Here is a 27,973-nt window from a genome sequence, read left to right on the forward strand (position 1 = left end):
AGCTCCTGCCGTGCACGGCCGGGAGCACAGCATGCCGCGTCCTCTGCGAGCGTCCTGGGCGTCCTGGGCGCGTGCTTGTCTCTCCCCATCGCGTTCCGTTTGAGCCGCTCATCAGTACGTTATGGTCATGCAGAATTAAATGGCAGGAAGTCTGTGTTCATGCTGAAATTTATTTACTCAAGACACAGAAAATCTAAAAATAGGAAAAGCCCACACAGTACTCTTGGGACAGCATGGACTTGGTGGGTTAAAGTTAGCGCCGTGGCTGGATTACTTGCATGCAGCTCTGCTCTTGGCATGGCCCGTGGTCCTTGGCTTTCCCCTCAAAAATGAGAGGTCACAGGTCATAGGACTTGGAGGTTCCACCCAACACCAGCAAGCTGGTTTTTTGAGTCCATCACAACAAATGAGAAACCCAAGGAAAGATTTAAACTGGAGGCTGTTGGCCAACACGGTTCCCTGCATGCTCTGTGTTCTTTCCTGGGCCATTCAGCCCCCCTCGCCCCGGGTGTGCCAGAGGTCGACCACCCACAGTGACCATGACGATCGTGGGGTCGCCATCAACACGCAAGCAGCACTCACACCGGAACACATGCTGTGCGGCGTGTTTTACACTCGTTACGCCCCTTAATGCTCACAGTAACTCTCGAGGTGATGGCGTCCCCATCGTACAGATGTGGAGGCTGAGCCTCACAGGACGAAATCACCAGGCTGTGACAGTGAGCTGGCAGGGGAGCCTGGACTAGAACAGGTCGTCCGGTTCCAGAAACCCGGTCCCTGCTCCTCCGTGGAGTCAAACTACAGCCTCTTCTGCTCCGCCAGAGTGCAGTGTTCCCTGCTACCCTGGGAAAGTGGCCCTCCCGAAATCGCCGTTGAGTGGCGACCCCTGCTGGCCTTGCTCTGCAGAGCTTGGTCCCCGTGGGCCCAGGGAACGGAGGGCTCTTCATGGGTGAGGAGTCAAAACCACGAAGTAGCACCTCCTCGGGTGGTGCCCTCCACCTGCCCCCTCCCTCAGTTCTCCTTCCTCAGCCTGCACCCCTTCCCCCAGCCTCCTGCCTGACCCGGGTCGGTGGTGTTGAGCTCCAGGGCACGGACTCAGCGCAGCCCTCACGCACATGGCTTGGCCCGATGGTGTCCGGCTTTGGGTCTGGAGCCGGGCCACCCCCAGGCCACCCCCTCGTGTCTTCAGCACAGACTGGGACAGGCGGGAGGTCAGAGTGTGGTGGCCTCGGATTGATCAGAAGCCTTGATGCTGGTCTAAGATGCTTTCCTCAAGGACAGTCTACAAAACCGGAGTCCTCATTTCTGCGAAGAAAGCAGAGTAATTCAGTTCACATTCCCTGAAGAGTTCTCTATCCTGTGTTTTCAGTGCTTGGGTAGTGTCTGTGGTTGGTCTTCAAGGTCGTTTTTCCAGGCTGGAGGTCAGCAGTGGCTATAGAGTGAAATGCCTGGGAAGGGGTGAACGTGGACGCCAGGGCCGTGCAGGTCGCCGTCCCTTGGGAAGAAAGTCAGCAGGGGCGGTGCAGGCTGCTTAGAGCACAGTGCGTTTGTGCCGGCAGCAGCCTCGGGTCCGTGCCGTCCGCCCGCTGCTGCGAGCAGGCTCAGGCCCAGCGTGGATTTCCCAAACGAGAACAGACAGCCTTCCGTGGCAGCCGCAGTGAGCGGTGGGAGGCGCCCAGGAGCAGCTGGGGGTAGATGAGGAACCACCTGCCACCCATGGCTTCAGCCCAGTTGGGCCAGCGTCCTCTCTGCAGTTCGGAGCTCTGTCACCCACCTTCTTGGGGGACAGCCGAGATAGAGGTCTCCCCTTGATTCCACTCTGTGCCACCTTAACCACAGGAGGGCACCGGACCTGGGGTGTCCCGGAGACACCGGACCTGGGGTGTCAAGGCTTGCTGTGGTTTCTCAGTGGTTATCTTGGTCCCGCAGCCATAACATGGGAAATATTAATGACCTAATACTAATTTTCGAAGCCAGCCTGCAGAATTACAGTTGCAGCATGGCCTCAGTGAAATGAATCATGTCCACTGAAGGGAAATTGCAGCATCTTGTTAGCTGTGTGGGTGACAGGAACATAGGCCATTTTGTTCTTTTGTGTTTTCTCAGTCTTATGTTACCACATATTAATTTTATAATGAGGTGTTTTTCTACTGAATAAAGCTGCACGAGCCTGCAGGGAAAAGGGAGGTAAAGGTAAGCCAGTGGTGCAGCTGGTGACCGGAAGGCAGGCCAGAGGCGGGTCTGGCTCCGGTAAGCAGGGTAGTGCGTGGTCCTCGGCGGCCGTAAGCCAGTCATGGCCCAGAGGAGCAGGCTTTCCCTAACATGGAAGACTCCCCAGAGGATGGTTATAGACTCTGCACATCTGACCAGTGAGCCCGAGATTAGGTCGTGGTCATGAATCCGGCCACGGGCCCAGCTTCAGCATAAAGTCACCCGTGATCTTTACCAGGTGGTCCAGGGCACCGGTTTTGCTATAAGGTAGTAAATGTTTGCTTCGGTGTAATTGTATCAATGAAGAGTGACGTGTACCTCGATTTACACAAACCTGCCGTGCTCCCAGGGCGTAGAAATACTGACATTTCCAGCCCTGCTTGCGTAAGTGGATCCAGTCCACAAATAATGGTGCCGGAGTAGCTTGCGGTGTGAGTTGCTGATACAGACACACGGGCTGTGGTTTTGAGTTCAGCTCCGTCCCTCCCACAATCCAGGTGAGCCTGGCAGAGGGTACCGTGTCAGAGAGGTGCTAGTTTAGAGAGACCCGCCCCACCCCAGCAGAAGCAGCCCGGGGGAAGACACGTGTTTGTGCCTTCTGGAAAAGTGGGGTGGATGTGGTTGGCTCTCTACTGACGAGGGCTAGTAAGGCAGAGGTGAGCGCTTTGTTTCCAGGAAGGGTTAATATCTTTTAGTTAAGAATGGAGCCAAGGACAGCCATTGTCAGCCCCTGCCAGCCAGCTTCTCGGGGAAGTGCTCGAGGAGGCTGGCCATCAGCATGCCGACGGCGTCTGGCCACTGCCAGGCCTCACCTGACCCAGACAGCGCCGGTGAAACATTTCGCTCCAGCAGAGAGCAAATTGATTGTGGCTAATCAGATAAGGTGGGAGTGATTGGCAAGTGGAGACAGGGGACTGAGAGATTGGAGACGGCCCCTGCTTCCTGGCTCAGGGCGGCGTCCCTGCCCTTTGCTGCTGGTGCTCGGGCTCCCAGGGCTGTGCGTGCTCAGAGGGCACAAGCAGGAGATGGCTGGAGCGTCCCCGTTGTTGGGGATCAGGGCGGGAGAGGCTTAGGCTCCTGGCCCCGTGCATGTTCAGAGTGTACGCTCACAGGAGCCCACAGGTGTCCCTGGCATTGGGGTTTTGCAAGATTTGTCTTAACTCATGGTGGAAATTCACACCTTTAGAAACTTCAGATTGCATCATTGCATATCTTAGGACACGGACTTGGGAATGTGAGCCGTTCCCTCAGCAGCTGCAACGTAGCATGAAATCTGATGCAGCAGAAGTGAGCCACAAGCCCACAGGAGTTAGCAAACGAGCCAGCCCCGACTCATGCATGATAACCCAGCAGAAAGCGGGCCTCGGCGGAATGGGGGGGTCTGGAATCCTGCATTCCTAGCTGGTGTACCTTGGCATTGTGTGGTCTCTCCTGTGATCTGCATGGGAAGAAGAGAACATTCTTTCAAGGTGTGAAGCCCCGAAGGACACTGGCTGTCCTTAGGCAGTGGTTGGGAGGGGCTGGAGTCAGGCCGACGGGAACGCTTTCCAGGGGCAACTCTGGCTCCTCCTGGCGGAGTGACTGGCGTTCATAAGCCCCGAGCTCCTCACCTGTGGGTGGGGGTGTCACCAGCTGCCCCGGGGCTGTGTGCAGGTTCGATCGGGGTGTGAACAAGCGACTTGGCATGGTGCCCGGCCCGTGCGAGTGTCTGATATTCCTTGAGCGGCTTGAAGCGGTTCCAAGAAACCTCTTTTCCCTTTGGGAGGCCTCTTGTCTAAAAGTTCCCTGGGAGATGGTGGTGAGGACGGGTAGGTCCCAGGACTGTCCAGGGAAACCTGAGCGCCTCTAGGGCAGACGTGCTCTCGCTTTAGTCTGGACTCGAGTAGGTTGTTAGTCTTTGGGTCCTTGAATTAGGGCCAGCCACCAGTTGTCTGTACACAGGACGCTTCATGCATAAAACCCATTCCCCAAAACTACCCCATGCCACCTGCAGCCCGTGACAGCCCACCAAAGCGAGAGGTACGAGGCTCCTTCCCCAGAGCTTTCCCACAAACTGTGGTCCCCAGGCCATCATCGGTCCCCAGAGTGTCACCTGAAGCTCACCAAAGTGCAGGGTTTGGGGTCACACCATAAGCATACAAATCAGAACCTGAAGTTTAAAATACCAGATGCCAAGGTCATGTGTATGCTCCAGGGTCCATGAACTTAGAGGATTTCTGGAGGAGTGTAAATGGGGTGCACCTTGTGGACCAGGCCGGTGCATCCTGCCTTGCTCGTTGTGGGGAGCAGACCCAAGAGTGCTTGCCAGCGTCCGACCTGGACATGGGCCTTGGTCATTTTGTCAGGGACGGAAGGGATGGGGAACGGAAATGGGACCTTACCACAGTTGCAGACTAGACAGTTCGGGCTTTGGTTGCCCGTGTTTGCATCACTTTCCTTTACAGAACTAACGTTCTGGAGGTGAGCACACTGTGACTGTATGAAGTCTGCATATCGGCATCAGAGGGGTTGGGGGCTCCCACTTTCTTTCCTGTGACATCTCTCCTCTTCTGTTGCCGCCCCAGAGTAGCCTGCCCCTTCCCCTGCTGGCTCTCCCCCCACCTCCCTCCCGAGTCACTGCTCCAGCCCCGAGACTCCTGGCGTCCTGTGATTCAGCCCAGGCTGCAGATACAGTAGCCCCGGAGGTGGGTCCTCGGCAGCCCACAGAGATGCCATGGTGCGAGGCCAACCCGTGACCTTGCCCTAACTGTGTCTATGGCCTGCCTCTGCTTAGACACCCACTCCTCCCCCTGCGTCCCACCCGGTGACCAGGAGGGTGCCGTGCCACCTGCTCTTCTTCTTCAGCAGTTCTTGCCCCTTCTCCTTTCCCGTCCACCCTCCATTCCAGCCAAGGTTAGTTAAATCAGTACCACCGTCAAGACTTCCTTTCCTGGCCCCAGTTTGTTTTCATGATCCTTTATCAGAAGACAGATTAGCTGAAAAATGTCATTTGACCCAGTTTAGACCCCACTAGATAACCTCTGCGGTTCCGGCTTTGACCCCGGCATGTCAGGAGTCAGCGAGAGACTCCTGCAGGTGCAGAGAGGCCCAGCTCACCCTCCTTGCTGTGTCCACGGGGACCAGGCGTGTGAACACCCAAAGCCAGTTCTTCATCGGGGTGGGTCATTGAGGGAGATGTTAACTGGCAAGACAATCTGATGAACAAAAGGATTTTTCCCAAAAGCACATGCCCATGCCCTGAAGGCAGTAATGACAGAGCTGTGATATAATCTTTCTTCAATTAACACTTCTTCTCCCCAGCAAAGTCTTTACTCTCCATGCTTTGCTATCCTCATCCTGCCACTCAAAAAACACATTCTCTACCCAGATTCCAGTGGTAACAGCCTTTTTTCTTTTCAAGAAAAGCCAAACCACAAAAGAAGCAACCCAAAGTTATGATCCAAACCGTGGAAACCATATAAAGTGACAGTGGTTCAGAAAGTATTTAAAAAGGCCACGCCCGTCCTGGTGCCCTGGAGGAATGAGACTGATCTTTTCACAGAAGTGCATAGTCATCCTCGTGTGTAACATACTTGATGCTTTTCTTAGAAAGAGAAAACAGCTACCCTGTCTGATGTCTCAGGGGGCTTTATGAGCATCATAAACCCCATCTCCCCCATCGGCTGGGGAGCGGCTTCCCCTCCGCTATGCCTCCCTGTGTGGTGAATGGCGATACTTAAAATGTGTCCATGTGAAACATTCCTTGACAAATTGGTTTTCAGACAGAGAAATCTCCTCTTAGGATATATTACGACAAAGTCTAGAAGCACATTCATTTTTTATGATTTTGTTGTTCTTCTTTGGGATTAACCGCAGATCCTAACAAATTTGGAGCAAGGCTTAGCTGAAGACGGAAGCACGAGCAGCACCTCACAGGAGAACAGACGAGGTCAGTGGCCAGACTTTTCATTAAAAAATCATCGAGAGTTGTCAGAAGATTCGGCCCCAAAGCTTTTCCTGTGTCTCATCCTTTGCAGTGGTCCTTGCATGCATTCATTTGCTCGTTCCTGTTTTGGGAAGCCAAGCACCAGGCCTGGCACTGTTGATACATGAAGAGCAAATGTAGGTGTGAGGGCTGCCCACAGGCAGTCCCGTTGGGTGCAGAGGACCTGCCTACACCCAGTAATCCAGAAACCAGTGTGGCTTCCACACTAGGCAGGTGCTGGGACAGAGAGGAGCCCAGGCCTTCCTGGGAGGGGCGTCCTTGGGGGGGGGTTGCCCACCAGAACTACAGACTTGGCAGGGGGAGCGTGAGGCCCTACAGTCCTGCAGAGGAGAGGAAGAGGGCCCTGTACACAGCCGACGAGGCCAGGCTGACAAATTCAGTCTTGACGCTGAGCACTGGGCTGCTGGGAGCTGATTACATTTTGAGATCATGCTGGCCATGGGGCGCCTGGGTGGCTCAGTCGTTAAGCGTCTGCCTTCGGCTCAGGTCATGATCCCAGGGTCCTGGGATCGGGCCCCACATCGGGCTCCCTGCTCGGCAGGAAGCCTGCTTCTCCCTCTCCCACTCCCCCTGCTTGTGTTCCCTCTCTAGCTGTTTCTCTCTCTGTCAAATAAATAAATAAAACCTTAAAAAAAAACAAAGAGATCATGCTGGCCATAACTTCTTGAGAACATTAGGGATGAACTTCTAATTATGCTTCAAAACCCAACTCAAATGGCACCTCCCTGAGAAGCCCCTCACCTACCACTCCTTCCTCAGGGCCTGTCCTTCCCTTTCCCCAGAGCATCGGTCCCACTCTGTCTCACCTCCAGGGGCAGTTTCCACCTCTCTGTGCCTGACTTGGAGCGGACTCTGCAGACCACTGGCCAGCATGCATTCCTCTGGCAAGCGGGGGGCCTCCTCTGAAGCTGCTCGGGGAAGAACGATGGGCCGAAAGCAGGCGAAAGTGTTCCCCTGGGGAGGGGAACACTGCAGGTGGAGAGCCGTGCTGGTGCCCCCGGGGGTGTGGTGGGCCTGGCCGCACTCAGGAGCATGAGAAGGGAGAACAGCGTGGGCAGATGTTTGCCTTTGGGGCCAACAGCCCTGGGCTACATTTATGCTTTAAATATAGCATCCTTTGAGAAATCCCAAAGGACAGCCAGGTGTGTAGGGGAGAGTGTGTGTGTGTACGCACACATCCTTCCCAGCCATGTGTACGTGTGTATGTGCGCGCACACGTCCTCAGCAGTGTGTGTGGACGTGTGTGTGTGGACGTGCGTGCGCGCATCCTTCCCAGCAGTGCAGCTGCAGGCCGGTTAGCAAGGAGAGAGGTTGCTCACCCTCCAACATCTCGTTCTCTGGTATTGTCTGCACGTGGTCACTTTTCCCCACTGAGGGCCTGTTTTAGGGGAATTAACAGGTGGTTACTAGATCTCAGAAAGCGGTTCGGAGAGACCTCAGGGTCATAACAGATAAACAGATTTTCAAGTGAATGGGGAAGAATTTTAGCGCTTGAAAGAAGTCTGTGGAGATAAATTGCGGTTCACTGAGACAGCCCATATTTTATGTTCATTAACAAAAGATACTGTTCAGAATTTTTCTTTTCACAAAGATGATGTTGTAAGCAGCTAATGTATTTTTTTTTCAAAGATTTATTTATTTATTTGAGAGAGCGAGAATGAGAGAGAGAGAGAGAGAGTACATGAGTGGGGGAGGGTCAGAGGGAGAAGCAGGCTCCTCGCCGAGCAGGGAGCCTGATGCGGGACTCGATCCCGGGACTCCAGGATCATGACCTGAGCCGAAGGCAGTTGCTCAACCAACTGAGCCACCCAGGCGCCCGCAGCTAATGTATTTTTAATTGCTGAAAGGCGAAGTGAGTTAAGTTCTTAATTCTGGCAATTAAGTTTATTGTGTTCTGAAGTAGTCCCAAGAATAAGCATAATTTCTAGGCAGTTGTTACCCCACAATTGGCCATCAGTCCTGGCAGCAGTGGGACGGTCAGATTCGGGGTGAGGTAGGCTCACTGGAGTATGGTTGTTCACGTACGCCCCCAGCCCTCAGCTGAACCATCTGACCCGGCCAATGTGCCCCCGCCACCTGCCTCCCCACCCCTGCCCTCCTCCCCCTCCCCCTCCTCCCCGTCCTGGTCCTACTGTGCTCCCCTGTCCTCCCCCATTCTCGCCTTCCTCCTGGGCCATGTGTGTGACCACACGCCACCACTGGGCAGACACCCCGTGGGGAGCTGGCTTTGGTTCTGCATCATTGCCCATCTCCTCCCCCCCATGTGAGGGTGCTCCTGGCCTTTTAGGCAGCAGTTCTGTGCCCTTCTCACACTGATGCTCAGAGTCTGGAAGGCAGGGTGGTAGTTACAGTTTCCATCTGAGAGGTTCTGCAGTGGGGCCTGGAGAAGGCCGATCCCAGGACACAGAGCTCGATGTGCAGACACCCTGCTGGGCCAGCCATCTGCCAGCCCCACAGCCGGGGGCTTGTGGCTGGACTGCACCCCCAGGCAGGTGGGTGGCGCCTCCCACAGGTCAGCTGGAAAGGGGTCCAGTGTCTGGACAGTGAGCCAACCACAGGCAGACCCATGTGTTCATTCTCTGTGAGCATGGCCCTGGCTGGGCTGTGTGGTCTCCTGTCAGCCCTGAAGCTGACCCGTTAGCCTCCTGTTCTTGCTGGGTACCTTCTGCATCCACTCTCCACCCCGAGCCAAGAGCGCTGGCCTGATGCCCTGCGCTCAGCAGCCCCGGTGACAAGACCGTGGCCGAGGGCTGGGGCGTGGCCCCGACACGCACACACTCACCGCTGCCCTTCTCTTGCAGCCTCCATTCAGCTGTGGCGGTCCCGACTAGGCCGGGTGATGTGCTCCATGGCAAACTGCCTGCTCCTGATGAAGGTACGTCCGTTCTGGAGGGGGGTGTCAGCAGAAGCTGCGCGGGGTGGCTGGGACCCTGATGAGGAGGTGCCCCGCGGTGAGCAGGAGGCTTAGCCCAAGGTGGGGCGCGGGGAGAGCTGCGGCGGGAATCGCTTAGCCCCAGGCCCCTTCAGGTCAGCCCAAGGTCATTCCTGAGCTTGATCTTCAGCACAGCAGAGCAGGCGGTTTGTCATGGGGGGTGAGTCCCATGACTGGCCCCGGGGCGACAGCCATGTTACACATCCGCCCCTCGCAGCCCCGTGTGTGAGGCTCGTGCCCTGGGCGTGGAGCGGAGGGCTTGGCCTCGGGCGTGCATTCCCAGCACAGCCCTGGCCCACTCGGTCAGGGAGGGGACGGGTGCTCTGAACCCGCTTTAGAGCAGCCTGCCCTGGGGGCGCAGGTGGCCCCTGTAGGGGTGGGACACGAGGGCGCAGACGGTGACCCTGCAGCGTCCTTCATGTCCCGGGCCCCAGGCGCCGGCTCTGAAGGGGCTCAGAGCTGTCTTTGAAGCCCCTCCGGCTCTGACGTTCACGCAGCACCCCCCCGCACACGGGGCGAAGGACGGTGTGGGGTGAAGGAGCTCAGGGCGTTCTCCCTGCTGTGTGCGCGGCCGGTGTTTCTGAGCAGGTGGCTGCCCGAGTGGTGCCATCCCTCGTGGTCTTGCCCCCAGTGTGTGTGTGGGGGCAGGAGGGAGTGTGTTCCCTCAGTGAGCAGGTCCCTCCCTGGAGCCGGGCCCTGTCCCCTCCGCCCCACGCTCCAGCCTCCCGCCCGGGGGCCACTGCCACTACATGGGAAGCCCACGGCTTGGACAAAGACAGAGCAGATCGTTCGTCCACAGGACTGATGTTTCATGAATCATGGGGCTAAGACTGCCCAGGAGGGAAGTTACCTGTTCCACGGGTAGATTTTTATTTGAAGATTACGGGAGAAAAGTGCTCTTACTGGTTTTTCCATGGTGGTAACAGTACCGTCAAGCAGCCACGTAAGTTTTCTGCCTGCGTCGTCGGGACCCAAGACAGAGCCTGTTCCTGTTTCAAAAGTACTTCATGGTGAATGCAGGTTAATTGGAATTTTCCACTAATCTTCCATTTTCATGAGTTAAAAAGGGAACATTGTGCGATGGAAGCCTGAGCGAGCACGTGCGTGCGTGTTCTCTGGCCACGTGGGGCGCGTGCACGGCCCTCGTGTGCCGCTCGTGTCCAACCGCGAGTTATATCATCAGCCACTCAGTTCTTGTCGGTCACGTGTCTGTTACGGTGAAATAAATATTAACTTTTTTATGACAAGAAATCCACTCTTACGTTTCAGCCCCAAATACCAGCAGGACGTGCCGTTGGGCCCGGGGACGGGTGTGCCGTGGCCGGGGACATTTGCGCAGTCCCACGTTTTAAATGCCACTCCCTTTCCTTAGACCCGTGGTAGTGTGGGGGCACCACGCCGGCTGACCAGCACCTACTGCTTCACTGTGCCGCAGGGACCCCCTCTCCCGGCCCCACGTAGGCATCAGCTGAGGGACCACGCAGCCACGTAAACCAGCCTCTTCCACTTCAGTCATCCACACAAACCCTCTCGGCCCGCAAACAGTTGTAAATCCAGTTTCGCGGCCACCAAACCAGCGTAGCTGCTAAAGGGAGAAGGGTGAGCACTGAGCTAGAATAGGCCTGTCCTGTAAGCAGCTCACAAGTGGCCTTTCCCAGAGCCAGTCTGTGTGGTCTGCAGTGAGGTAAACTCTCAAAAGAGCTCATCTGAGGGGCGCCTGGGTGGCTCAGACGGTTAAGCGTCTGCCTCCAGCTCAGGTCATGATCCCAGGGTCCTGGGATCAAGTCCCGTGTCCAGCTCCCTGCTCCACGGGGAGCCTGCTTCTCCCTCTCTCCCCTGCTCGTGCTCTCTCTCACTATCTCGCTCTCAAATAAATAAATAAAAATTTAAAAATGTAAAAAAAAGATCGTTTGAGCCATTTTCCCTTTAAGAGACTGTATTCCCTCCACTTCCAGCAAATAAACCATGTCAAGCCATGATAATCAATTTCAGGAAGCTCTGTGGCACACTTCCGCTCTGCTTCATTTGCAAGTAGTCTCCGCGAAACATTCCGGAGCCCGCCCCCGAGGCCACAGGCGCTCCCGGGCCATCTCCCATCCAGGCCCTGCAGGAGCAGGCCCTGCGAGCGCAGCTGGCCTGGTGGCGGTCCCTCCGCCTCCGTGGTCTGACCTCCTACCGGGAAGCCAGCTTTCCCACGTGCGTTCCACGCCGGTGGATCTGCCCTGGTTTATTCTCCCAGGAGCGTCGTGTTTGCACAGATCCACGGCAGAATAACTCCATCGGGGATCATTGCTTGGTTTCTGAAAGCTGTCCTTTCATGTCAAATCATCTTCGGAAAACTGACTCCTGGCCTCAGGTGCTGCAACAGAGCTGTGAGGCAGTGACATTGGCTTCCGTGGGCTTGCACTTCCGTGGAAGTGGGCATGTCCCCGCCCTCCACATCCTGGCTCTGGCTGTCCACGGTGCCAGCTGGAGTGACACAGGAGCCAAGATTTGGGGCACAGGTGTCAGTGACACTCGAGCACTAACGGGAACTTCAGACCTGCCTTTTGTTCACTCGAAAGCAGCAGTGACGGGCAGGTGTTAAATTACAGCAGGTGACTTCCCCCCCTGGAGCTCGTGGGGGCACCCCGTGCACACTCAGCTGGGGCCTCAGCCACCTTAGGGCCCTGCCCCAGCCACCGAGCAGTGGGAGGCACTGCCTCCCCCACAAGAGGTGCCTCTCAGCATACACTTGCTCATACGAGCTCACGCTTGTGCACACACTCATTACCCGCTTGCTTTCTCACACTTGCATGCGCACGCTTGCTCACGCTTATGCACACACTCGTTACCCGCTTGCTTTCTCACACTTGTGCTTCCCTGCACTCACACTTGCGCCCGTGCCCACACGTCTCCCACGCTGACACACTCGTGCGTGTTCACACACGTATGCGTGCACACACAACCCTCAAACAGCACAGCCCTGCCGTGGGCGGCAGTGACAGCATGAAGCCATGGGGAGGGACAGGCATGTGCTGTCAGGTTCCTTGTGAGCACTGCATCTTGAATAAAATTTGTCTTAATGAGCTTCCCTGGAAGGTGCCAGACTGGAGAGAGTTTTTTCATTCTTTTCCTGCGAAACTGGAATTTTACTTGTCACCTGTCTTTCTGTAGACCATTCCAATTAGCACACTAGTAACTCCAGCCCCATTTTAGATCAGACTGAAAAAGTGGAGAATAAAGTGCTTGTGGGGGTGACCAAGTGCGTCTGCTGCCATCTGTCTTGTGGCCATGTGCTGTGACGCGGGGAAAACATGCTACCCACCACCGAGCCTGCCCAGTGAACGTCACAGTGATCACTGCTATTCCAGAGAGCCGGGGTTTGTGGGGGGCCTGATACAAGCCAAGGGCCGTGTCCCCGGCAACTCCGCCTGGTGACTTGGTCGCACGTGAGAGAGGTGACAGGTTCCACCTCTTACTTGTGGACGGACAGGGTTTACATGACTCAGCATTGGCTGCGTGCGTCCCGCGGGCTGGCACTGGGGGGGCAGCAGGGGAGTGCAGAGATGGCCGGGCCGCTCCCAAGGGGCGGCGTGGAGGGTGCGCTGACGACCCAGAGAGGCTGGTGAAGGCCTCTGATGTGGCTGCATCTTGTGCCTGCTCTCAGCTACAGTGTTTGGTGCAGTGTCTTGTGTGTTTGCATTTAAGGACTTTCCCTCACTTTCTAACATAGAAAACATGTAAGAGATGCTGTTAATAAATTTGGTTTATGGAATTGGCAGATAGTGACAAGACAAAGTTCACCAATTCACTTAATGATTTTACAGGAAAGAGAGAGAGACAGTGCAGGTGAATTCCCATTGCCATGTAGATGGAAGCAGGAAGAGGGAGAGGAAGGTGTTTCCTGACTCTGGTTTCGAACAAAACTCGGAACCCTGGTGTGCCCTGTTGTCACGCCAGCCTGCACGCCCCTCGTGGGCCCGGCTTCCAGCGCTGGGTTTCCTGCTTCCGCCCAGCTCACGCATTCACGTGCCCTCTCTCCACATGCAGATCTGCAGGTACTTGAGCTGCTAACTTCGCAAACCCAAGAGCGATCTTTTTAACTCTAAAATGTTCTTCCGGTTGTTCTTCCCATAGGACTACGTGCTGGCTGTGGATGCTTATCACTCGGTTATCCAGTATTACCCAGAGCAGGAGCCACAGCTGCTGAGTGGCATCGGCCGGATTTTCCTTCAGGTACATGCCACACCAGGCATGTGAGCTATGGCAGGCGGTCCCTGCCTGGGTGGCCTGGGACTCAGCATTCATTCTGTAGATAAGAAATAGCACAGAGCAGCGCCTGGGGGGCTTAGTCGGTGAAGCGTGCCTTCGGCTCAGGTCATGATCCCAGGGTCCTGGGATTGAGCCCCACACCCGGCTCCCTGCTCAGCGGGAAGCCTGCTTCTCCCTCTGCCCCTCCCCCTGCTAGTGCTCTCTCTCTCTCTCGAATAAAATCTAAAAAAAAAAAAAAAAGCTCAAAAAATGTTTCGCATCAAATGTTAAAGGTTTAGTTCTTTATAGTAGTTCTGGTTTGACTGTATTAAGTCCCACTGGCTTTGACGGGATCAGGAAGCCAAATTGCTAAATGTGAGTTTCCATAGACTTTCATTGGTGAAGCATTGAAACAGATCACTTTAGAAATCATCCTGTTACACTGAGAAGAGCGTTGATAAAGCCATACGGAATCTTATTTGAAGTTGGCTGATAATAGAGTCCCTTGCTGCTGTTTTGCTGGAAAGAGCGCACAAAGTCCACCATGAAGCAGCCCCAACAGGGCAGAGGGTGAGGGACAACACCCTCTTGCCAAGAACAGTGCCGAAGCCAGGAGCATCTTCCTGGACCGTTTGGCGATGGAGGGATGTGCGCCCCTCCTCACTTCTGTCTCTCCCAGGATGGCCATCCCACCTTTGCAGGCTGAGCCTAAGGGCCTCTGCCCCCGGCCCACCCTCCATCTGTAGGGCTTCTGCCATAACGCCCCGAGCTGGGGCTGGGGAAAGGAGTATGAGCAAATGATGGTCCCTGATAGTCAGAGAAGGGCCAGACGTCTCTGGAGCACCACTCACCCTGAGCGGGCACCGTGCGGAGCCGCTCCACGGTGCGGATTACCAGTCATTTTACAGATTAGCAAACGGAAGCTTCCCTGTGGTTGAGTGAGCTGCCCGAGGCCCGAGACATAAGCGTACCAGGAAGAGTCTGAACAAGGGCTCTCTGAGCCCAGAGCTCAGGTTCTCTTCACTGAAGGGTGGCCCTGTCCTCCTACACCCCCAGTCGTTCACACACACACGCACACCCTCCTCCACACCGTGCACACACACGGGCGTGTGTGCACACTCCTACACCCCAAGTTCACACACACATGCACAATCCCCTCCTCCACACCACACACACACACACACACACACACACACACTCTCATCTCCTTCTCCTCCCGCCAGCCCCAGCCCATACTGTTCATGGAAAGCAGATGAGACCTGCACTGGGTCCAAGGACAGCCTGACGATGAAGGCCAGCTGTGGTCTCTGAGTCCCTCCTGGGGCGCTCAGGGGCCTCTGTTGTGGGGCTCTCAAGGGCGGCCTTCCCTGACTGACAGCGTGGATGTTGAGGAGGCTGGAAGACTGGGTTTCTGTCTGTTCTCGTGCTCTGCTAGCACGTAAGCCGTATCTTCTCCGTGTGCCAGGGACGCTCATGATCATCCTGTGAGGTCATTGTGCAGACTGAGCACGACAAGCCACATAGAGAACACAGTGCTGTGCTTGGAATCCAGTAGGACAAACCCAGAAACGTCATTTCTGAGTCTCAGTTTACACAGCTGGAGGAATATATGCTGGACGCCCATTTAAGAACCCTGACGCATGAAGCAGCCTCAGGCGGGAGCCATGGATCCAACAGTCCTGAGGTCTGCGTCAGGCTGGGACTCTGAGCATTTCCCTGGACATGTTTCTGGCCTCAGGTCATTGAGAGAAACGTCTGGACACAGAATCTTGGAGAGAAAGGCACTGGCTTCCAGAGCTTTGTTTGACATCCCACCTGGTTTGGGGGCGGTGGCAAACACCACGAGGGAAGCTCGTGGTGTTCTTTGTTCTCGGGGCTGAAGGAGGTGACACCTGGTTCTGAACGGAGACGGGGAAACGGGGGACGAAGGACACCGAATCCCAGGCAAGTGACCAGGAGACCTAAGCACTCGGGAACTCTTTCTCAAACACCTCTCCTTGACACTTGGACTGTTGCCCGACCACAAACTGTCTGAATTCTGTGTTTCTGCAAAGGAAATCAAAACTGTGGTACTTCCCTTTACGACACACCTCCGCCAGAGCTTCTGGAAGGGAAGCGCAGGGAGTTGCCAGGCTGTCCCTGTCAGCTCCACTTCAGGATAGCCAGCAGGCTTCCTTGGGTGTTTAATGGGTGCTGGGTGTGGCTTGGTTTGGTTGGGCAGAATAAACTAGAGTTCCGTATCGGGTCCCAGTATGACTTTGAAATTTGTGAATGTGATGGTCCCTGTCATTTTACCAGTCACAACCCCAACAAGTGACTTGGGGCCTGGCTTATTGTACTGAAACATACTGTGTGTGTGCGTGTGTGTGTGTGTGTGTTTTAAGCTTTATTTATGTAAGAATTTTTACTTATTTATTGAGTTTTTTAATTCCAGTGTAGTTGACATACAGTGTTATGTTAGTCTCAGGTGTACAACGTAGTGATTCAGCACCTCCATACATCACCCGCTGCGCATCACAACAGGTGCGCTCCTTAGTCCCTGTCACCTGTTTCTCCATCTCCCCCCATCCCTGTGTTCCCTGTAGTTAACAGTCTCGGTTTGTCTCTCTCTCTTTTTTCCCCCTTTGCTCCTTTATTTTGTTTCTTAAATTCCAAATATGAGTGAAATTATATAGTACGTACCTTTCTGACTGACTTCTTTCACTTAGCATTATACTATCTAGCTCTATCCATGTCGTTGCAAATGGCAAGATTTCATTCTTTTTTATGGTTGAATAATACTCCATTGTCTACATACATATATATACACACACACCACATCTTTAACCATTCATCAGTCGATGGGCACGATTGTAAATAGTGCTGCTATATATAAACATATAAGGGTGTGTGTTTCCCTTTGAATTAGTGTTTTCATTTTCTTTGGGTAAATACCTAGTAGTGGAATTAATGGGTCATATGGTGTTTCTATGTTTAACTTTTTGAGGACCCTCTATACTGTTTTCCACAGTGGCTGCACCAGTTTGCATTCCCACCAACAGCTCATGAGGGATCCCCTTCCTCCACATCCTGTTGTTTCTTCTGTTGTTGATTTTAGCCATTCTGACAGGTGTGAGGTGATAGCTCATGGTGGTTTTGATTTGTATTTCCCTGATGGTGAGTGATGTTGAGCATCTTTCCATGTGTCTTTTTGGTCATCGGCGTGTCTTTGGAGAAATGTCTGCTCATGCCTTCTGCCCATTTTTTAATTGGATTATTTGGTTTTTGGGTGTTGCATTCTGTAAGTTCTTTATATATTTTGGATACTAACCCTTTATCAGATATGTCATTTGCAAATATCTTCTCCCATTCAGTAGGTTTTCAGTTTTGATTGTTTCCTTCGCTGTGCAGAAACTTTTTATTTTGATGTAGTCCCAGTGGTTTATTTTTGCTTTTGCTTCCCTTGCCTCAGGAGACATTTCTAGAAGAATGTTGCTATGGCTGATGTCACAGAGGTTATAGTCTGTGCTCTCTTCTAGTATTTTTATGGTTTCAGGACTCACATTTAGGTCTTTAAATCATTTTATAGTTTATTTTTGTGTATGGTGTCAGAAAGTGGTCCAGTTTCATTCTTTTGCATGTAGCTGTCCAGTTTTCCCAACACCATTTTTTGAAGAGACTGTCTTTTCCCCATTGTATATTCTTGCTTCCTTTGTTGAAGATTAATTGACCATATAACTGTGGGTTTATTTCTGGGTTTTCTGTTTGTTCCGTTGATCTATGTGTCTATTTTTGTGCCAGTACCATACTGTTTTGATTACTACAGCTTTGTAATAGAGCTGGAAGTCCAAAATTGTGATGCCTCCAGCTTTGCTTCTTTTTCAAGATTGCTTTGGCTATTCGGGGTCTTCAGTGGTTCTCTACAAATTTTAGGATTGTTTGTTCAAACACTGGGGAAAATGCTATTGGTATTATGATAGGGATTGCATTAAATCTGTAGATTGCTCTAATATAGACATTTTAACAAATATGTTCTTCCAGTCCCTGTGCATTGAATGTCTTTCCACTTCTTTGTGTCTTCTTCAATTTCTTTCATCAGTGTTTTCTAGTTTTCGGAGTACAGATCTTCTACCTCTTTGGTTAGGTTTATTCCTAGATATTTTATTTTGGGTGCAATTGTAAATGAGATTGATTCCTTGATTTCTCTTTCTGCTGCTTCATTATCAGTGTATAGGAATGCGATAGATTTCTATACACTGATTTTATATCCTGTGACTTTACTGAATTTGTCAGTTCTAGTAGCTCTTTGGTGGTCTGTGGGTTTTCTGTATATAGTGTCATGTCATCTGCAAATAGTGAAAGTTTGGTTTCTTCCCTACCAATTTCAATGCCTCTTATTTCTTTTTCTTGTCTGATTGCTGAGGCAAGGACTTCCAGTATTATGTTGAATAAAAGTGCTGAGTGGACATCCCTGTCTTGTTCCTGACCTTAGGGGAAAAGCTCTGTTTTTCCCCATTGAGGATGATGTTATCTGTGTTTTTTTCATACGTGCCCTTTATTATGTTGAGGGATGTTCCCTCTAAATCTACATTGTTGAGGGTTTCTATTATGAATGGATGTTGTACTTTGTCAAATACTTTTTCTGCCATCTATTGAAATGATCACATGGTTTTTATCCTTTCTCTTATTGATGTGATGTATCACATTGATTGATTTGCAAATAGTGAACCACCCTTACATTCCAGGGATAAATCCCATTTGATTGTGGTAAATTATTTTAATGTATTGTTGGATTGGGCTTGCTAATATTTTATTGAGGATTTTTACATCTATGTTCATCAGGGATATTGGTCTATAGTTCTCTTTTTCTGTGGTGTCTTTATCTGGTTTTGGTATCAGGGTAATGCTGGCCTCATAGAATGAATTTGGAAGTTTTCCTTCCTTTTCTGTTCTTTGGAATAGTTTGAAAAGAATAGGTATTATTAACTCTTCTTTATATGTTTCGTAGAATTCCCCCTGTGAAGCCATCTAGTCCTGGACTTTTGTTTGTTGGGAGATTTTTGATTAGTGATTAAATTTCATTGCAAGAAATTGGATTGTTCAAAATTTCTATTTCTTCCTGCTTCAGTTTTAGTAGTTTATGTTTCTAGGAATTTACCCATTTCTTCTCAGTTGTTCAATTTGTTGTTATAATTTTTCACAATATTCTCTTATAAATCTATTTCTCTGTTGGTTATTTCTCCTCTCTCATTTGTGATTTTCTTTGAGTCTTTTTTTTTTTTTTTAATGAGTCTGGCTAGAGGTTTATCAATTTTGTTGATCTCTCCATAGAACCAGCTCCTGGGTTCATTGATCTGTTTTATTGTGGGTTTTTTTAAAGGTTTTATTTATTTGACAGAGAGAGACACAGCGAGAGAGGGAACACAAACAGCGGGAGTGGGAGAGGGAGAAGCAGTTTTCCCACTGAGCAGGGAGCCCGACGCGGGGTTCGATCCTGGGATCATGTCCTGAGCCGAAGGCAGATGCTTAACAACTGAGCCACCCAGGCACCTCTAGTTTTTTTTTTTTTTTTTTTAAGATTTATTATTTATTTACTTATTTGAGAGAGAACATGAGAAGGGGGGAGGAGCTGAGGGAGTGAGAGAAGCAGACTCCCAGCGGAGCAGGGGTGTACATATCCTTTAGTTTTTGTTTGCCTGGGAAATTCTTCATTTCTCCTCCTATTCTGTGCAGGGGCCATGCTCATCTTCTTGGTATCTGTCGTTCCAGTTTTAGTATATGTGCTGCTGAAATGAGTACCCTTCTATCCTGAATGATAGACTTGCTGGATAGAGTGTTCTTGGCTGCAGATTTTTCCCTTTCAGCACTTTGAATGTATCATCCCTCTGTCCCTTCTGGCCTGGAAAGTTGCTGCTGCAAAATCCCCCAATAGCCTTGGGGGTTTCCCTTGTGTGTAACTGTCTTCTGTCTTGCTGCCTGTTCTGTCACTGCTTTTTGCCATTTTAATTACCGCGTGTCTCATGTGGACCTCCTTGGGTGGATTTTGATGGGAATTCTCTGTGCCTCCTGCATGTGGGTGTCTGTGTCCTTCCTCAGATTAGGGAAGTTTTCAGCTGTTATTTCTTCAAGTAAATGTTGTGCTGCCTTTTGGCTCTCCTCTTCTTCTGGGATCCATGTAATGCAACTGTTATTCCACTTGATGGAGTCACTGAGTTCCCGAAGTCTGTTCTCTCATTTTGCATAATCTTTTTTTCTCTCATTTGCTCAGCTTGATTCCTTTCCATTACTCTGTCTTCCAGGTCATTAACTTGCTCCTCTGCTTCCTCTAACCTGCTATTTATTCCATCTAGTGTATTTTTAATTTCATTTATTGTGTTCTTCATCTCTGATTGGTTCTTTTTTATCTCTGTGTTAAGGATTTCACTGATGCCCTCCACTCTTTTCTAAGTCCAATGAGTATCTTTATGATCATTAAATTCTCTATAAGGCATACTAATCTCCATCTCGCTTAGGTCTCTTGCTGCAACTTTGTCCTGTTCTTTCATAGGCAACATACTCCTCTGTCTCCTTATTTTGCCTCACTCTCTGTTAGGAAAGTCGGCTATGTCTCCTGCCGTTGAGAGGAGCAGGCAGGTAACAAAGCAGCCCTGTTCCTGTTCCACAGAGGACGCACAGCTGCTGCAAGAGCCCAGGCTGGCCAGGGCTACCACAAAGCACCCACCAGCAGGGGCGCAGTGTGACAAGCTGTGCACACCAGTCCTCTTCTGCAGAGGACAGCAGCCACCATGGAGACTGGGGCCAGCTGGGTCCACTGCAAAGTGTGTACAGGCATGTGGGTGGGGGCAGTTTTAACAAGGTCTGTGCATCCTCCCAGGGAAGTCAGGAGATGCCTTGCCAGCAAGGTTTGTGCCAGTCCTCTGGGTGAGGGGGCCCACAGTGGGCCCAGCTGGAGGGGTGCGGGCACGGTGCAGGCAGGTCAGGTAGTGCAGGTGCTGTGCTGCTCCCACAGGTGGCTGCGTGATTGTGCTGGGGCAGGGGAGGGCACGGTGCCCGCCAGCTCCCCTTTTCCTGCGGAAGTCCCTCAGGCACTCTCCCTCCCGTATGCCCCAGGCAGTTTTCAGACTGCTGCTTCTAATCTAGCTCTCCATGGGCCGTTTGCTATGCTGTCCCTTTGAGGGCAGGGACCCAGCTTCCAGTCACCTCCAGGCTCTCCCAGAGCCAAGCCGGCTGGTTTTCAAAGTTCCAGGCTTTAAGTCCTGCTGGTTGTAACAATTCACAAAATTCGGCCCCTCTGATTTTCAAATCCAGATGCTCTGGGGATTCATCTGCCTCGTGTGGGGTCCCTGGTGTGATCGTCTGTTTCTCACCCCTCTCTGCACCTGCTGCCCCTCTCCCGTGGCTGGCCCCCAGGGTTTAACTCCCTACCGCATGTCTGTCCTTCCTACTCTCTTTGTTGTGGCATCTTCTCTGCCATTAGTTGTGGAGTTTGTTCTGCCTTTGGGTCATCATCTGGGTTGTTTGCATTGATGTTATCTAGCTGGATCCATGGGACCAGATGAGCTCAGGGTCCTCTTACTCGGCCACCTCTCTGAAAGTTATTTTTTTTTCCCTAAGATTTTATTTATTTGACAGAGAGAGAGCAATAGCAAGAGAGGGAACACAAGCGGGAGAGTGGGAGAGGGAGAAGCAGGCTTCCCGTGGAGCAGGGAGCCCGATGTGGGACTCCATCCCAGGACCCTGGGATCATGACCTGAGCCGAAGGTAGACGCTTAACGACTGAACCACCCAGGCGCCCCTGAAAGTTACCCTTTATTATTTTACTTAATGATGGATTCCCTTCAAAAGGTACAAATTAAAAACTAAGACTTAATAAGGCATGTAATTCCCTTCATTCCTGACCTATGGGTGTTAACCTTCCCCTGTGTCCTAAATGGCATTCACTTTTACAAGTAATGATGAGTGATGTTACCAGAATTTCCCCACCTGGTGCAAACATGTCTTCTGAGCTGACCCGTCAGGTAACTGTGTGTGTGGATGTACACTTGCTAATTTTGTTACCTGAAGTAACTTTGTCAAAGCAGATTGGAGACATCAAAACAGCTGAGAAGTATTTTCAAGACGTGGAGAAAGTAACCCAGAAATTGGATGGACTACAAGGCAAGATAATGGTTTTAATGAACAGGTAAACCTCTTTAAAAAAGACTATTTTCTCAAATCTCCCAAGAGCTCAGATTCTGTGTAGTAAAGCCCTCTAGGGACGGTGTTCCTGCCCCATGCCCCAGACCTGACACACAAGTCGTCACCACCCAACGCACCCACTGGTGTCTCCTTGAACTTAGACACCTTTCAGTCTCAACAGACTAAAATGTTTTCCCCTTGTTTTTCAAAGTACTGTTTATATTGCCCATTTTCAACATAAATTTGCATAAATGTTTATTCTCTCTAGCCCCCAGCTGCTTTAATGCCCATGTTTTCATGTCCGTAGGAGTCACACACACACAGTGTGGGGCTGGGTGGAGGTTTATGAAGATGGAGCCTGGGCCGGGAGCAGAGCTCACACTGCCGCAGAAAGTAACCAGCATGCAGGTGTCCGTTTTTATAGCATGAAGTCACTTAAGTCAGAGGTCATAACTTCACCTAACAAGAGTTTAATTTGCCAGCCGTGATGTGGCTCATTCAGCTGCAGTGTCCATCCCCCCACCGCCCAACACCAGGCTGCTCAGAATCATGCCGAGGAGATGCGGCACGCTCCTGTCTATGCCATTAACCCCTCTTCCTGCTTAACTGCTCTGTCCTTTATGTTCCAGAGCGTTCCTTCACCTCGGTCAGAATAACTTCGCAGAAGCCCACAGATTCTTCACAGAAATCCTCAGGATTGACCCAACAAACGCCGTGGTAAGGCCCCACAAGAGCTGGGGGCTAACTTCGGGGGCCTGTCTGGCGTCCATGGGCACCCATCCCAGTGGGTGGGCAGGTTCCCAGCAGGGCCAGCCTCGGCTGCCCCCTGCCCCGCCCCGTGAGCAGATGGACGGCTGCCGGGTCCAATCCTGTGCCTGTGTCCTCCCTCCAGGCCAACAACAATGCCGCCGTGTGTCTGCTCTACCTGGGTAAACTCAAGGACTCCCTCCGGCAGCTGGAGGCCATGGTCCAGCAGGACCCCAAGCACTACCTGCACGAGAGTGTGCTCTTCAACCTGACCACCATGTACGAGCTGGAGTCTTCTCGCAGCATGCAGAAGAAGCAGTCCCTGCTCGAGGCGGTCGCCGGGAAGGAGGGGGACAGCTTCAACACCCAGTGCCTCAAGCTTGCATAGGACACTCGCCCTCTGGAGCCCCCAGGGCCTCTGAATGGTGGACACGGGTGCTAACAGAGGAACACGACTGACGGAGTCAATAAAATCTTTCACGCGTGCCGGGGAGCAGTCTTCTTCATCCGAAGCCACGCAGAGGCCCACACTGTCTGGCCGTTTGTCAGACTCCAGCAGACCCCGTGCCCACAGCTCTGCCAGAGGTTAGGAGTCCAGGGGGCGAACATGCGCTGTGGGTGGCGGGCACGGGCAGCAGCAGCTCTGGGGTGGCCCTGGGTCCCTTTTGTTTATTCTTGGAAGCTGAGCTGCTTCATCTCGTAATTCTGAATATCCTCAGAGAAAAGGTGAAAAACCAACTATTCTCACTCTGTAGATCCTCCAGTACGTCTGGGCATAAAGGCAGAGAAACACCAAACAGACGGCCGTGCACCTTCTCTCTCCTTCGCTCCTCTCACATCCCAGAACTAAACACATCACTTGTATTCAACTCCTTTTCAGCTGATGCTGGACAGGCCTGGAGATGGGGGAAAGAACCCACCGTATTTCTTCTGTGGTTTGTACAACCAAGGGAGAACATGGAACGTGCACAAGCATGTGGGCTAGGAGGTATTTTTGAACCAAGCACATGTCGATTTAGGTGTTCCTTCATCCTGTATGCCGGGACGTTTGCTTTAGTATTACAGAGTATAGGGGAGGAGTTTTCTCCTCCACCCTGCTAGGTTCTTTGGGTGTTCTAACAAGCAAAGTGATGTAAGACAGATTAACAGGAGAAAAGTTTAATTACGTACATAAAAGGGACCCATAAGATGAGATCCAAGCCAGGCAATTGAGGCTTCTGTGCCATCCTGAGCTAAGGAAGGAGCTAGGGACCTGGGGCTTCAGCGGGAGAGGAGGGGGGTTCACAGAACTTTGCCCCAGTGTACAGATAAGCCATTCAGTAAAAGTTTATAGCTGGGAACAGCTCCCCCTCTGAGCAAGGCCCCCATCCAAACCCTTCTAAGTAGTTGAGGGAGAGGTAAACGTTTTTCTTAAACCTTCATCCTGATTGTCTTCAGCTCAAACTAATCCACTTGCCAAAGTAGCATATTTGGGGGGCACATATCCTCCCCCTGCCTCAGTCCTACCTTTGAAATCTCCGGGAAATTCTGCAGTCCAGAAAGTGAGCTGGTCGACTGCTCCAGCTCACTGAGCTCATCTCTTAGTCCTGAGAATAGGTCGATTCCATTAAGCAGCTGGGTCTCAGTTCAGGAGGCAGCTATGCAAGAGGGCTCCCGAGTGAGGCCTGGGTGTGAGTAACCAGGTGTTTGATGTGGGGACAGAAGGAAATGGAGTTAAGTCACTGGAGCAGGCTGCCGTCCCAGTTTCTGAGCTCCAGAGCTTGGAGCATCTTCAGATGCAGTGAAGCCAGGTAGTGGAAATCAGACGGCTGGCAAGCTTTCTGAGTGGCCTCCACGGGAGCTGGGGTGGTATCTCCAGAGCGTATGTTAGGGGGTCCGGCTCCAGCTCGCATGGCTGCAGGAAAAGGGCAGCTTTAGTTCTCAACAACTCCCAAGTGAGAAGGGCAAGGGGGACTGGAAACATCAGTTTGGAGAGTTGCAGCCAAATATAGGAAGAAAATAGAAGAATTTGGACCTAGTCCAGTTTACAGGTAGAAAACAAAACCTCACAGCCCAGGAGCAGCACTAGACTCTGCTGTCCACAAAGGCGTATTACTGAAACATCAGGTCTCTCTGCAGCCAGCCCACATCCATCAAAGCAACCATAGCAACACTAAGTCTGTTTTCCAATTGAGTCTAGTTTCAGTAACCCGGCCTGGTTATTTATAGAAGTGCAGAATAACAGTGCTCACCATATAGGCTCTATTAAGTCTGCTTTGCTGGAACTTTCCATAAAGAGTCTTGGATGAACCTCAAAAGCCTCTCCAGGCTAAGAAGCCACACCAAGGACCTGCTGTCAGACTTCGCCTGCAATACATACAGATTTAGGTGAATTCCTCTCTTCTCAAGGTCCCCAAAATATCCTGAGGTTCTTCGGCCTGCCAGGAAGTGCCCTTCCTTGCTCACCAGGCCAGGCTGCCGGGAACCCTGTAAGCAAGGGGCCAGGCTGATGTTCCCCCAGGGTCTTTATTGGCTCCATAAGGTCAGCCTTAGTTCCTGAAAGCTGATCATCTGAGTCTTCACAACACTCTCAAATAGCACAGTCTAGTCAAAGCCTGGTAACATAACCAACATTCCCAGTCGTGTCCTGTTGCAAGAATGGATTCTTAGTGCACTCATGCACATATATTGCCACTAAAATGAGAATACTAAGTTGGCAAATTCTGGAGGTATCAGGTAGGGAGAAAAATGGTTTCATCTTTGTTCACAAGGGTGTATCTTAAATTGTTGATACCTTAAGAGAAGAAGGTTTCCTTAAATCTGGAAAAACGAAAGAACAGGCAATGTTTCAAAGCAGAAGTCATGGAATTATAGTTGTTCTAAGTTCATGCAGTTCCATTAGTTCTAGAAAGTCTTACCCAGCTCACTTTTCCGATTGTAAGACTCTCAAAAGCCCGTCCTTATCAGAGCCCTTTCCTTGACTCTCCTAAAGGGGAGATGCCTTTGCAGGAATGCTGTGGCCCGAGTATCACAGTGAAGCAACTGGTCTGTAACCAACAAGATTTAGGCTGCCCGTTGTTAAAGATCTGAGGGGAGTTCGTTATAATGGAACTGACAAAGCTAGTTGCTTATTTCTGTATGTTTTAAGATAACTGGAATTATGACCAACATTATCCAGGACATACTAGGTTTCTGGGAATTTCATGTAATTTGTAGAACATTTATATTAATATTCACCCCTACAGTGCAACCTAAGAAGGTTTATCATCACGTATTTGACATGCTTTCCATATAACTTTACACATCAAATAAGCCTATTTAATGTTACATCGTTCTTTGTATAAGCGAGACCAAATCTCGTGAGATGGTCCAGGGACCCCCTGGAAACTCTCAAAACTTAGTTCAAGGTCAAGGAAGGCCTTATTTAGAATTTGATTTGGGGAAGTTGGTCGAAAACATCAACATGTTTGGACACTTGACTGAAGAGGGTCAGAGACGGCTGTCAAACTGTACTTTGGTTGATTTAGTCAAAGGGCCAGAAACCAAAGAGCTGGTGTAAGGTACAGAATCTTGGCTTCCTGGCACATTATTTAAAAGGTAAAGAAACTTTCACAGTCTTGTCAACAGCAAACCTGAAGAAAATTTCATTTTAAGAGTAAAAACCAGTTTTGTACCACTTACTTTTGATATTAAAACTAAATTTTAACCTTAGCCAGCATGACCACACATTAAAATTTCTCTTCAAAGATTCCTTTTCCAGGGATGCCTGGGTGGCTCAGTCGGTTAAGCGTCTGCCTTTGACTCACGTCATAATCCCGGGGTCCTGAGATCGAGCCCCTCAGCGGGGAGTCTGCTTCTCCCTCTGCCCGCCAGTCCTCCTGCTTGTGCATGTACGCTGACAAATAAATCTTAAAAAAAAAAAAAAAGCCTTTTCTAAAAACCTGCAGCTTTCTTTGTCCTCAACAAAAGTGCATCTTCACTCCTCAGACCTCCTTTTACCAAAAATCACACGTCTCTTGCATACAGAATGTTTTCCTTATTATTTTAGTAGCTTCAATCACATTATAATTTTTTAAGCCTGAGACATTTCTCGTGAATGCCAACAAGCAATTGTGAACTGTCACATTAGTATTCTCTAGATTATAAAACATACGCCAATTTGCCAATTTCTAGAGACCTAGGCTTCCTGTTAGTACAGTTTGGTTCCATGTGGCACAAAAAACGTGTTTGCTAAGAGACCCAAATAGCTTTAAAAGTTCCTCTCTAAAAGGAAGCCAAAAGTAGATAAACCGCATCCCCCTTCCCCCTCTGATGAGAAGCCTCTCTCTAAAGTTTGTATTTCAAAGCACTGCTTTGAAGTCCCAGAGAAGCTGGGGGTAGAAAATCTGCATCACAAAGGCACAGAGAAAGTCTCCAGAACTCTCTGGATGGAGTTCAGAGGCTTATTCACCTGTTCTCACAGGTCCCGGGTGCTCGCTGTTGAAAGGTTTCCCTTTGCTGTTCTTCTGAAGGGCAGAACAGGTCTGTCCCAGCATCCTCCTCTTACTGGATCTGTGAACATGGAGAGGAAGGGGGCGGGGTTAGGACTGGTAAAGACGGATGGGCTAGGACTTGCTTCTAGAGCCACCCTTCTGGTTTTGAAGAGATTTGCAAGACCGTTGTTTCCAAATCCGTGGAGAACAGGGTTGCAGCCTGAATGTCACCAGGCGGATCCACCCACCCAACGAAGTGACCTCAGGCTTCTTTCCCTCTGGGGACACAGTTTTATTTTAGCTTGGGGGAAAGGCCTGCCCAAAATTAAGTAAAAAAAAATAATCCTGTCAGGCTCTGAGTATCAGCTATGGTCAAAAGTTCGGTCACACCAGGGGTCTCCCCTCTTATTTTCTGCCTTTTTATCTACTGATCGCAGGAGGTCATCCATTTGAGGATTTTGTATTTAGGACATTCTTCTACTGTGGCCTTCGACCTTTGAAGAGCATCCCCAGCAGCCTCTGGGGACGGGCCTTGGGGACAGAGGGGAGCAGCAGGAGATGGGTCTGTCTGACGTTTTAGGGACCTCTTGTAAAGAGCTAATGAGAAATTAAAGCTACAACAGTTCTTCCAACAAAGCGATTTTGGAATTAAGTTTTTTGGAGGCTTCTGCATACTAATTAAAATAGGCATCCCATTCTGTTTGACTTGGAAACCCCTGCTTTTAAGTGTACTGCTTACATGATCTTTGGCGTTCCTCTTTACTAAAGGCCTTCCACCTCCATCGGCCTGGTTGTGATGCCCCGAGGGCTGGCTGCGGGGTAGTGGGACCCTAGCTGCGCGGGGGGTTAGCGCACACTTCTGCCGAACCGTATGTAGCGACAAAGGGGAAGCACCCTCCTACACTTGTGTCTGGCCAGATTCTGGAGCCCCCAACCTGACCAACTGCAGTTCTCAGGACACGAAACAAGCTTAGAATTCACCATTTCTGTGGCTACCCACAGCTTCCGGGATCACAGTTCTAGAATACACGTTAAGCAGGGGTGCTGGAAGGCAGCGTGAGTAACTCTTCAGATTTTAAGGAGGGGAATTTACATTGGATGTCAAGTTTAATTTTGTTGTGGCATCTGTTCTTTGACTCCGTTAAGGGAGTCCCTAATGCTGGCCATTATACTTTCTACCCACTTTGTAGTTTGGTCTTTTCCAGAGATACCAGTGAGGTAATTGTTTGGGATGAGTGCTCTCTAAAAACATTTTTC

The 27,973-nt window shown here is 51.0% G+C and overlaps 1 protein-coding gene across 4 annotated transcripts in view; it reads left to right on the forward strand.

Annotated features, from left to right (window-relative positions):
• LOC118007283 (trafficking protein particle complex subunit 12-like) overlaps positions 1 to 23,062 on the forward strand; it is an 88,693-nt gene extending 65,631 nt beyond the window's left edge. The window contains exons 7-12 of one of the 4 annotated variants that reach the window (XM_035000285.1): positions 6,067 to 6,139; positions 8,998 to 9,071; positions 13,248 to 13,346; positions 21,422 to 21,522; positions 22,148 to 22,235; positions 22,411 to 23,062. In XM_035000285.1, the coding sequence (XP_034856176.1) occupies positions 6,067 to 6,139; positions 8,998 to 9,071; positions 13,248 to 13,346; positions 21,422 to 21,522; positions 22,148 to 22,235; positions 22,411 to 22,653 (678 nt within the window). In that variant the 3' untranslated portion in view covers positions 22,654 to 23,062. Of the gene's footprint in view, positions 1 to 6,066; positions 6,140 to 7,008; positions 7,267 to 8,997; positions 9,072 to 13,247; positions 13,347 to 14,826; positions 15,607 to 21,421; positions 21,523 to 22,147; positions 22,236 to 22,410 lie in introns of those variants that run through there. The other 3 variants (XM_035000286.1, XM_035000288.1, XM_035000287.1) reach the window with 3 other exon arrangements.
• The last annotated feature ends 4,911 nt before the right edge of the window (positions 23,063 to 27,973 follow it).

This window comes from Mirounga leonina, unplaced genomic scaffold (assembly GCF_011800145.1).
Source record: "Mirounga leonina isolate KUSES-001 unplaced genomic scaffold, KU_Mleo_1.0 Mir_117, whole genome shotgun sequence".
NCBI classification, from domain to species: Eukaryota; Metazoa; Chordata; class Mammalia; order Carnivora; family Phocidae; genus Mirounga; species Mirounga leonina.